The following is an 11,771-nucleotide window of genomic DNA, read 5'->3' on the forward strand; positions in this document are numbered from 1 at the left end:
GCAGCAGTCACCCTGATGCACATGGTTCATACCCACATGGAACTTCTCGTTGGGCTGAATTGCATTGGAACTCAGATCTGTTCGGTGCCGACGTTTATGCTTTTCCACTGTGTCAGCCTTTCTCTCCATTCCGTTGGAGCCTGGCAAAGTGCTTGGCACATAGCAGACACTCAACAAATATGGCTTGAGTGAGTGATGGAATGGGGAATCTCAGCAGGGCCTTCCTGCATGGATGAGCAAATCTCCAGATGGTCTTCTGGCTGCAAATTACAGGAAAAGAAAATGTTTTCTCTGCTGTTTCTGGGCTGATGAGCAAACCCAGGCATATTTCGTCTCAGGATGGACCTTCATCAAGTCTGACTTGTGGAACCCTAACCTCAAGACCCAGCAAGGGGGACCTCTGTACCCTTCGGAGCTAAAGTTTATTGGGGATAGGACAGGACTCCGCAGGGCCTGTGGTAAAGGTTTTGGGGGCAGTGGAAGCCCCACTCTGAGGGAGGCTTAAGGTCTCAAGATGTGGAATCTCCTTCCAATTATCAGTAGGTAGCTGGAGGACGCTCCAAGTCTGGTGTACGGAGGGTTGGCTGGACTCACAGTTGGTTGAATTTATGAGCAACAACCTGTTCTGTAAGGAGAAGAGACAAGATCAGTCATCAGGGTGACAGCCTGTTCAGTCCCTGAAGGGGACTCTCATCCATCCAAGCCACCAAGGGCTTGTGCCTGAGGTGTTTGCATTAAAACTCTTTCCAAATGGAATGTAGTTATGCGCTTCTTGTAGGCTTCCTCTCACCGAACTGTGAGCTCCGTGAAGGCGGGGGCTGTGTCTGCGGATGGAGGGTGTTCTCAGGTTTGGGGTGGGGCCAGTGCTCCCTGAAGGATTGAGTGGAAGTCCTGGGAGGGGTCACAGTTTCTGGTGGTCTGGAGGTTCTGGTGATTTGGTGGGGCCCAGACTTCTTGGTAGGGGTGCCTTCTGCTGTCCTAGCTCCCTCGGGGGACCGTAGCAGTCATTGTCATATGGTCACCTCTAAGTGTCCTCGGAGCACATGCAGACACCCCCCAGCAGGCCTCCCTGGGACTCCCCCGGCACACCTCTTCCATTTGCCCTCCCTGAGTCCTCCTCCTGGACAGATGCAGACACTCACCCATGAGGCTTTTCAACAGTTTCACGTCCAGCTGTCTGAGGATCTCGCCAATCAGAGGACACACCTGGGTCACCAGCACAGAGACAAGGGTCAGGCCAGGGGTTGGAGAAGAAAGCTAGAGAGCCTCTGGCTGGAGGCTTAGACTCCACTGGATTTCCACGAGGAATCATGGCAGCCTGGGCAGCTCCCTTGTACTGAGCGCCAACTAGAAGCCACACAGAGCACTTACAAGTGTGCCTGAATCCTCATGAAGGGCCGTGAGAGGGGGGACCGTGATGCCTCCCATGCTACAGATGGGGAGACTGAGGCTAAGCCACTTGCCAAGGACACACAGCCAGGAGATGACAAAACTGAGATTTTTCGGATTCTAAAGCTCAAGATTTGAAACTCTTTTCTAAATTGCCAGTATATACGTCCTGCCCCTCAGACTCAAGATACCCAAGGGGAAAATATTTTTCTCAAACTTACCTGACTCTCTACCAGGCGCGGGGTAACTTTTACCAGGTTCTCCCTGAAGTTGTGGAGAAAATGTTTCATCTTTGGTGAGATATCTCTGGAAAGGGAGGTAGATATACAGAACAGAACAGAACAGATAAATCTATGCCATCCCAGCACCGGGACTGAATGCTCGAGTCACCTCACACAGACATTTAATCATCAGCCGGCCCCCTACGAGAGGTATCACTGTTCGCTATCACTGTTCGCGGCAGCTGCGGGGCAACTCAGATAGGTATGGGTCTCGCCCAAGATCACACAGCCAGTAGGTGCTGATTGGATTAGAAGCAGGTCAATAGAGCACCAGAGCTCAGTTCTTCCCCTGCACTGTCCTAGCATGAATGTCCTGCATGATTTAGGCATTCAGTGAATGTCTTATGAATAAATGAATCAAAACCTGGCTGCTTGCAGCATTCTGCCTTCAAGGGACTGATAGTCGGCTGAGGTTGACAGACTTGGTCAGCCAGTATATAGCTCTATTATACACTCTTAATAAATACACCATATAAATAGCTCTATTTTTTTTTCTGTCTGGTTCACTACTGTATCGCTAGCATCAAGTATGCCATGTCTGGCCCCTAGTGGGTTCTCAGTAAATATTTGTTGAATGAATGAGTGATGAGGAGGAGTTCTTGACAAGGAGGGAAGGGCATTCCAGGTGAAAGGCTCAGCATGTGCAAAGGCAGGGTGGTATGAAAGTACATGGCATGCTGATGGAGAGGTGGGCCCTTCAGTGACACGAGAGGGTAAAGAGCTGCAGAGTGGGGCGGAGAGAGGACAAGTGGGGTCCTGACTGACCTCTAGGAGTCTGCTCTTCACTCAGAGGGCTTTGGAGAACACCTGGAGGGTTCGGAGCAGGGGCTAAGGGACATGACTGCATTTCTGTGCTAGAAAGTTATTTCTGCTGCAGGGGCAGAATGCAGTGAAGGAGGGGAGGTCTGAGTCAGGCAGTGTCAGAGTGGCTCCTACAGGGTCCAGGAAGTGGTCTATGAGTGGGAGTGGTGGCTGTGGGGATAGAGAGAGAGGGAGCAAGCAGGGGCTGCCGGAAGGTCGTTGATGGGAGCCAGGGAGGAAGGAGGAAGGGTCCCTCCTGGAGGGTGGCCGGGCCATCACTGGATGCTGAGTCAGGAAGAGAAGTAGATTCTGGGGAAAGGATGAGGTCTATTTTGGGCTCATCCAGGAGGTGGAGACGTGTGGTGCACCCAGGGGGAGTCGGGAAGGGGCCGTGGGGAGGGCAGCTGGGATCTTACTCAGTTAGAACTGTCGTGTAGATGCTGCTGGGCTCCACACAGCAGCTGCCTATCACCAGGTCCCTCCGGCCAAACTCATCTTTCTCCAGCCAGAACTCCACAACGAGGTTCATGCATGCACGTGTCTTTATGATCTTGTTATCAAAGGGCCTGGGGATGAGAGAGAGGAGGAAGAGGTGGGAACAGATAACACCAAGAGAAGAGTGACTCTTTCAACAGCCCAGCCCTGCCTGGTGGCTCCTGCAGCCCACGACAAAGGAGAAGATGCAGTTACGCAGAGTGGCTTCTGAAAACCCTTTAACTAGACTGGCTTAGGGGCCTTTGGAAATTGAGAAGTTGAGAGTTAATCTTATTTTTTTTTTTAATATTTTTTATTTATTTCTAGGAGGGAGAGAGAGAGACAGCATGAGCAGGGGAGGGTCAGAGAGAGAGGGAGATACAGACTCTGAAATAGGCTCCAGGCTCCGAGCTGGCAGTCAGCACAGAGCCCGACACGGGGCTCAAACCCACGAACCGCGAGATCATGACCTAAGCGAAAGTCGGACGCTTAACCGACTAAGCCACCCAGGCGCCCCGAGAGTTAATCTTATTTTAAAAATCTTTATCATTTAGCTGTGGCCTCCCTTTTCTTGGGGGCACCTGATGTTAAAGGATAGTCTTGACAGACAGAGGGAGGGGTAATGATCGAATTAAAATGTTTCTCTCTTTTCTTTCGAATCAGTGTCATGAACTCACATTGGTTTAAATGACCAAACCGGGGCACCTGGGTGGCTCAGGCGGTTAAGCACCGACTTCAGCTCAGGTCATGATCTCACATGTTCGTGGGTTTAAGCCCCACGTCGGGCTCTGTGCTGGCAGCTAACTCAGAGCCTGGAGCGTGTTTCAGATTCTGTGTCTCCCTCTACTGCTGACCCTCCCCTGCTCATGCTGTCTCTTTCTCTCAGAAATAAATAAAACATTTTTAAAAATTAAAAATAAATAAATAAATGATCAAACCACCTGCCTCCACGGACCAGCACTTGCCATCCACGTTTCAGCTGAAGAAACCGAGGCTCAGAGATGTGAGGTGACTTGCCCCAGGTCACACAGCAAGTGAGTTCAGAAACCAGGATTTGAACCAGATTGGAGTCAGAAAGATCTGGGTTCCCTAGGTTGCCAAATTCCACCCTTCCCCCACCCAGCTCCCGGATTCCGGTTGAGGAGGAATAGCCCCCCACCGCTCTGTAGGACTCACAGTCTCAAGTCAATGTCAAATTCAAGTGAGATGTTGGCTGAGAACCACTCCTTGTGGAAAGACATCCGGATGCCACCATAGTCCAGCTGAATGTTGGTGACGTTGGCGCTACACAAGGAGAGAACAGAGCCCTTCAAGGGTGAGGAGATTTGGACAAACAGTGGGCTTTGGAGTCGATCCTTTTAAAGATGCTTGGAGAGCAAGAGCTGCCCGCAGGAGCCCTGGGCTGCAGGCCATCCCTAGGGCTCTCCAGAGAGTTCCGTACAAGGAATGTGTACAACCCACAGCTGACTGCTGATCCAGATAAAGACCCACTGCTGCCTCCTAGCACAGGGCCCCGCCTTCTGCCCAGGGACCCAGACCCAAGCCCTGGGAGCCCTCTCTGCCTCCTTTCCATCTCTCACCTTCACCTTCAACTCATCTGGGAATCACGCTGGCTCTGCTTACAAAATACACCTGGAATTTGGCAACTTCTCACTACTCTGTCCCTTTCTCCTGGTCCAGGTCACCACCATCACTTCTTGCCTGGAGATGCTCTAGTTCCTCTCTGGGTTCCTTGCCGTCAACTGGACCTCTCCACAAACTGTTCTCCATGTGGCAGCCAATAGGCAGCACTGTTACTTAACATTCTGCCTGGGTTTCTCACTGCTCTTGGAATAAAATCCAAACTCCACACCATGACCTCTAAGACCTGCAGAGTCTGGCCCCACCTGCCTCCACAGCCACATCTTCTACCACCCTCCCCCTTGCTCACCCAGCCACACCAGTTTGCTCTTCCTCAGACATACCAGTCTGTTTCCTACCTCAGGGCCTTTGTACTTACTGCTATATCCTTCATGTCGCTTGCTTCCTTCTCTTCATTCTTCCGAAGGATTATCTCTTGAGAAAGATCTTCTGGATCAGCCCCTCACTGTCACCCCTTACCTTGCTAAAGTTGTCTTCCTAACATGTCCCTATACCTGAAATGGGTTATTTACTTGTGTGGCTTATCTCACTAACTAGGATGTAAGATCCAAAAAGGCAGTGGCCATCTGTCTTGTTTATAGCTGTATCCCAAGTACCCAGCCAAGTCCTCATTCATAGTAGGTGTTCAATGAATACATGTAATAACTAGTAAGGGAATAAAAGAAGGGAGGTGGTTGTGGACACACATCAGGGAAAACCCTGCTGGCTCATTGCAATGGTGAGAGTGAGGGACTGAATCAGGAAGACAGGAGCCCCAGGGTCCAGCCAGCTGGAGCCGCAGTGGAGAGGCTGGGAGCTGGGGAGGCAGAGGAGGCCGCAGAAGGAGGGAACTGTATGTGGGCAGCCCAGGCCAGCTCTGCTGGGTTAATGGGAGCACCTGATGCCCCTGAATCCACTATGTGCAGCAGAGAAGGCTCCCAGCTTCCAAGGCAGGGACAATTATTATGCCCATCTCACTGATGGGGGCTTAAGCTGCAGCTCAGAGACCTCAAACACCTTGCCAAGAGTCACACAGCTATCAACAGTAGAGTGGAATTCAAACAAGCATCTGACTAGTTCTGGGTTCCTTTGGCACCCCAGACATTTGTCCAGGCTGTGCTCTGGGTACCCATGTTATAGATGAGGCTGGAGTGGCCCCACGACTTCCCCAAGTTGGTGGCAGACCCAGGATTTAAATGCAGAAACTTTTATTCCTGAAACTTTGCTTTAATTACCCTGCTTTAATTATGCCCCTCCCCAAATGGTTCCTCATACTGACCCCCTCCCATTGTTGTATTGGACCTTTTGTTCCCGCCTTCCAGTCTTCCTTTCCCTCTTCACAGCCTTGTGCCTTCATCGCCTCAGCTCTCCCCTGTGATCCAGGGTCTTATAAAGAGCCCCAGGGCCAGGGGTGGGGTTCAGGGCCTCACCTGCTTTCTTGCTGTTGCTGGAGGCTCATGCTGCTGATTAGCCAGCCCACCATCCCTGGGGCCATCTGCCCTGAGGCATTCAGACTGTCCATGATGCGGATGTTCTGGATTCGGCCCTCGGCATTGTGCTTCATGAGACCCTGGGCGATAACTGGAAATGGACAAGGGACCAGTGACACTGCAAATCAGGAGGCCTAGGTTGTGGGCTGGGGCCTGAGTGGGCTGGGGCCTGAGTGATCGGTGCCTGTCACCCTCCAACTCCACTCTCTGCACCGAAATCCACATTCCTTATCTGGGAGCCTGTGCTTTGCAGGGTTAATGGGACACACCTGCCACAGGTCTCACAGGCAATTAGCTGCTCCAATGAGATATAATAGTTGAAATTCGCCCAGTGCTCTATCTCTGAATCTGGAACAGAGAACCTGATGTATGGAATGTACATCACAATAAATGTTGGTTGAAGAGAAAAATAAGGGTAAATAAGAAGATAAGGGTAAAATAAGAAGAGAATAAATGTAATTTCTCCCACATTGTGTCCGGAACAAACCGCAATAGTATGTGGAGCTACCAGCAGAAAAGAATGAATTCCAAGATGGAAGGGGATTTTAGAAGTGATAGGCATGCTTCGACCCTGCCTCTCGGCGCTAGACCCTCCTGTCCAGGATTGGGCCTAGTTCTGATGAACCTCAGAGTGTACCCAGGACACTCAGAGTGTTCCCTGTGGTCAGAACCCACACCACAAAGCAGCAAAAATTATGGTTACACTTACTCTCCTCCCTCCAGCTCCCAAACCCCCTTTCAGTCTCCCATGTTTCTGTTGCCTGCAAAGGAGAAAGTGCATTTGGAGTCATAGATCTTGGTTCAATCCTGGGTCTGTCACCTTCCTGTGTCTTGATTTCCTCATCTGTATAATGCAGGCAGTAATAATACCCATCTCACAGGATTCTTTTAAGGAATGTGGAGATAATTTACCCAAACAAGAATATTATTGAGCATCTATTGGTCATCAGGTCTTGGGGTGCATAATAAAGACACAAACCAGTTTTCTGTCTAGTAAGAGAGACATATATTGTTTCTCAAATAGTTTTAAAGATAGAGTGATAGTATAGATATGCCTAGAACTCTTACTAGTTCTTGGTTAATGATGATAGCAATGCTTGGAAAATTTGTGAGCAGTATACACTAGTAGTTACCAGTCCAATATCCATCAATTCATCCATCCATCTATCCATCCATCCATCCATCCATCCATCCATCCATCCATCCATCTATCCATCCTCCATCTATCCAATATCCACCCATCTATTCATCTATCCACCCTCCCACTCATCTATCCTATCATTCTCATCTGAACCCTGTTTTGATTCATGCTCTCTCCAATTCCTGATCCAGATTAAGGCCTTTGATCATCTGAACCGTCATTGTTTTGTAACTCTTTCAGGTTGAAAGTGGGCGTATCACCCAAGTTAGTCCTCTCAGACTAAACAGAAGATCTTCTGTTTCATGTTAGAGGGGAAGTTTCTTTCCCTGTCTCCTACTGGAAGGGAACAAGGCAGTCTGTAGCTCTGATGGCCATTGGCCATCATTTTTCTATCACACTGGGAACTAGTGGTCTGAAGATGAAATTATGATGATCGAGCTAAAAAATTGGACAAAATCCAGTTCTGAATGGCACCTTTGAGTTACTAATTGAATAAGACCTGGAGCTTGTCCTACCTATGATTTTTGATTATGTGGGTTTTTTTTCATTGTTTAGGCCATATTGAGTTGGGTTTTCTATTATATGCAGCTAAGTACCCTAACTGATACGAGAGGTAGTTATAGTGATAAATATATTCACAGTTGAAAAAGCACTTGGCACATGCTTTCCTTCATTTAAATCTCAAAAGCAGCCCTATGAAACACCATTCTAACTGCACCCATTGTAACTATGACGAGGCCCACAAATACAGTGAATATATTTCTATTTCGTAACATAAATGAAATGGATACATTTGTGGCAAACCACAAAATACCAAGCTGTGATGAGGGAAATGAGAAATATTGATTATCTAGAACCCTTAGGAAATAGAAATAGTAGTTGAAGATTTCATTCCCCAAAAGTTTTTGATCTTGGATGGTTTTGGGGAAGAGTTTTACCAAACTCTATAAAGAGATAATTGTGAAAGAAAGCAGAAAAAGAAGATGCCAAATTCATTTTATGAGGCTAGTACAACTTGCCTAGCTTCAAGAAAAGCACAAGGAAAAAAAATTACACATTACTTTCATGTATGAAAGCTTTGCTAACATCCTGTAAAATTATATGATAGCTAATAGTACATTATAAAAATATATTATGTTACAAAATATATTTTAGTATGATACATTATATAACATTCTATATTATAAAAAATAGTACAGTATAAATATTGTAGTAAATTATAAAAATATCATATTTAGGGGCGTCTGGGTGGCTTAGTTGGTTAAGCGTCCGACTTTCACTTAGGTCATGATCTCGCGGTTCGTGGGTTCGAGCCCCGCGTCAGGCTCTGTGCTGACTGCCAGCTCAGAGCCTGGAGCCTATTTCAGAGTCTGTGTCTCCCTCTCTCCCTGACCCTCCCCTGCTCACGCTGTCTCTCTCACTCCTAGAAATAAATAAAAAAATATTTAAAAAAATATCATATTTATTCCAGAAATGCTGGGATGGGTTCAGCATAAGAAAATCTATTAATACAATTCATCACATTAATGGTTTAGTGAAAAAAAAGGAGTAATTTTTAGATGCAGAAAACACTTGTTAAAAGTCAATATTGATTTATGATTAAGAAAATTTCAGAAAAATTCAGAGTATAGGGGATTTCCCTAACATGATAAAAAATATTTCAGAAACCTATGGAAAATGTCATACTTAGTGGAGAATTCTAGATACCTTCCTGTTCCTATAGGAGGCCTTAGCTGTACTATGAGATAATCAAAAGGCACATGAAGTATAAGATTTAGAAAAGAAGAAATGAACCTGTCACTATTTACAGATGATCTGGGTAGAAAATCCTCTGGGTAGAAAAGTCAGCAGAATATGTAAACTATTGAAACTAATTAGGGGCGCCTGGGTTGCTCAGTCGATGGGCGTCTGACTTCAGCTCAAGTCATGATCTTGTGGTTCGTGAGTTCGAGCCCCACGTTGGGCTCTGTGCTGATAGCGAGCACAGAGTCTGTTGCCTGTCTTTGGATTCTGTCTGTCTGTCTCTCTCTCTGTCCCTCCCCTGCTTTCACTGTCTCTCTCTCTCAAAAATAAACATAAAAAAAAACTTAAGAATAAGAAGTCAGTGAGACTTCTGGATTGCAGATTAATTTCCGAGAAACAACTTTCCTCTCATCTGAACCAGTGATACCAACTAGCAAATACAATAGAAAATTAGGCTGTGGGAACTACCTTTGACTGAACTACTGAAAAAGCAAAGGGGGTGTGGTTATGAGGGTCCAGCCACCCAAGACAGACTGGATGTCCTTCAAAAACAGCTTGGGTTCCCAGCTAAACACCCTAAGAAGGTGAATCGAAACTTTTTCCTCACTGGTTTATTCTTTCCAAATTCATTTGCTTTTAGTTTTCCGAGAACTAACATGGCTCTTTTCCATGCTCTCAGCATCCCTCGGTAGACAGACAAAGCTTGATGATTTCAGGGCAGACATAGGCTGAGAAACCATGGCATTGAGTGTGCTGGGTCCAGACAGATGTTATCTATACACACATTCAAATTTAAAGAGAAAGTTGTATTTCTTTAGGTTTCAAACACTGTACCAGATATAAAGCAAAAATAAAAAACTGTTGGAAAATTTAAAAAAATAGGCAATATTTACTATAGTAACAAAAACTATACATTTCTCTAAGAATCAATTTAACAAAGCATAGGCTTTAACAAAATTCACAGGACTTTGAAATTCTATTAAGGGAGGGTCGCCTGGGTAACTCAGTCTGTTGAGTGTCTTGACTCTTGGTTTCAGTTCAGGTCATGATTTCACAGCTCATGGGTTCGAGCCCCATGTTGGCCTCTATGTTGACAGTGCAGAGACTGCTTGGGATTCTTTCTCTCTGTCCCTCCCCTACTCATGATCTCCCTCTTTGTCTCTCTCAAATAATTAAACTTAAAAAAAATTCTACTAAGTGATATAAGATAAAGTCTGAAATAGCTGTTGTTTGAGCCACCCAGTCCGTGGTATCTTGCTATTGGTAGACTGATACAAATGGATGCTCTCCCGTGTTGGGAAACAGGTCTGGGGAGACACAGTATGCTCATTTATTCCTGGAGTGGTTGTAGACCAGCACAGCCATTCTAGAGAACAATCTGGTGGTTGTTACTTAAATTGAATTTGTATCCACCCTAGGACCCAGCTACCCATTCCAGTTCTGGGTATATTCCAGAGAGACTGTTCCAGGGCTCCTAACGGGGACACACCCAAGGATGTTCATCTCATCCTTAAAACACTGGGGAGTTAGAGACAACTCAAGTGTCCATCCCTAGGGAAATGGCCACATGCTGGTGAAGTGGATGAATCTCATGGACGTCTCTGTACCAGCCTGAAGCAACAGATGTCAACAGCATAGCCAATGAAAGCAATAAAGAGCAACAATGTCTATATAGCAATATCATTTATGCAAGTCAAGACACTGCATGTTTTATAAGGGTATGAGCATATATAAACACAAATATTAAACACACTGCGGGGCCTGCTGAGGCAGAGGGGATGGGAGTGAGAATAAGAGGTAAAAGGGAAAATGACAAAACACAAGAGGGCCTTCATAGTAATGATGATGAGCTATGAACTAGCACATGATCAATTGAATCTCAGCTTTCTGTACCTAAGGTCTAAGAGAAAAAGGAAGAAAAGAGGGTGACTGACCCAAGGTCACCCAGCAAATCAGTGGTGGAACCCAGATGATGCCTCCCCCACCCAGCCTGTGATGGTGGGCAGGGCATGGGCTGAGCTTACTTCTCGCCAGAGCCGGTTTGCTGTCCACGTGGGCCTTGGCCAGGCCCTGCCTGTGCAGTGCTGAGGGCAAGGACAGCAAGCTGAGGAGGACCAGGAGCCTCCAGACTGGACACATCTCAGGTTCTGGGACCTGTGGGTGTCAACACAGGTCAGACGGTACTCAGACAGGTCGTCGTAGGGGTGGCTGCCTGAATGAGTGGACTCATGGTTTTCTGTGGAAAGGTGACACCAGAGTTAGCCTGGAGCATGCCGTGGGGCGGTGTTGTGATGGGCTCTGGCGACTGCCGCTGGGGTTTGCTCCCATGGTGAGGGCAGCAGGTGGAGCCCTGCGGGGAGGGCCAGAGATCCAGAGGGGGCCTTGTTGCTTGGATACGCCCAGGAGAGCCCACTGTTGGGTCATCCAGCAGGAGTTGTCTCCCAGACCCTGCGCAGGCTGGATGTTGGGGATTCTACAGTAAATGAATGAATGAATGAGTGACTGAGGATGACTAATTTCAGGCTCTCCAATTGGACTAGGACTTATTTTAATGCTTATTTATTATTTTTGAGAGAGAGAGAGAGAGAGAGAGAGAGAACGCATGAGTGGCTGAGGGGCAGAGAGAGAATCCTAAGTACTGACAGTGCCAACCCAGAGGTGGGCTTCATCCCATGAACTGTGAGATCACTACCTGAGCTGACATCAAGAGTCGGATGCTTAACCAACTGAGCCACCCAGGCTCCCCTGGACTAGAAATTTCTTAAGGGCAGGATCATTCACAATGCCTACCATGATGCTTGCTTGCTAGGAATTTGGGGTTAACGAATGTTT

At 47.1% G+C, this 11,771-nt stretch overlaps 1 protein-coding gene across 1 annotated transcript; it reads right to left on the reverse strand.

Annotated features, from left to right (window-relative positions):
- Positions 1 to 403: 403 nt before the first annotated feature.
- BPIFA3 (BPI fold containing family A member 3) lies at positions 404 to 11,286 on the reverse strand. The gene is made up of 7 exons (XM_039248741.1): positions 10,964 to 11,286; positions 5,996 to 6,146; positions 4,122 to 4,229; positions 2,888 to 3,037; positions 1,611 to 1,695; positions 1,143 to 1,206; positions 404 to 625 (listed from the first exon to the last, which is right to left on the reverse strand). The coding sequence occupies exons 1-7, from the start codon at positions 11,076 to 11,078 to the stop codon at positions 591 to 593; spliced, it is 708 nt and encodes a 235-aa protein (XP_039104672.1). The 5' UTR covers positions 11,079 to 11,286; the 3' UTR covers positions 404 to 590.
- Positions 11,287 to 11,771: the final 485 nt, after the last annotated feature.

The sequence above is a fragment of the Hyaena hyaena genome, unplaced genomic scaffold, assembly GCF_003009895.1.
Source record: "Hyaena hyaena isolate Hyena2069 unplaced genomic scaffold, ASM300989v1 scaffold_315, whole genome shotgun sequence".
NCBI lineage: Eukaryota > Metazoa > Chordata > Mammalia > Carnivora > Hyaenidae > Hyaena > Hyaena hyaena.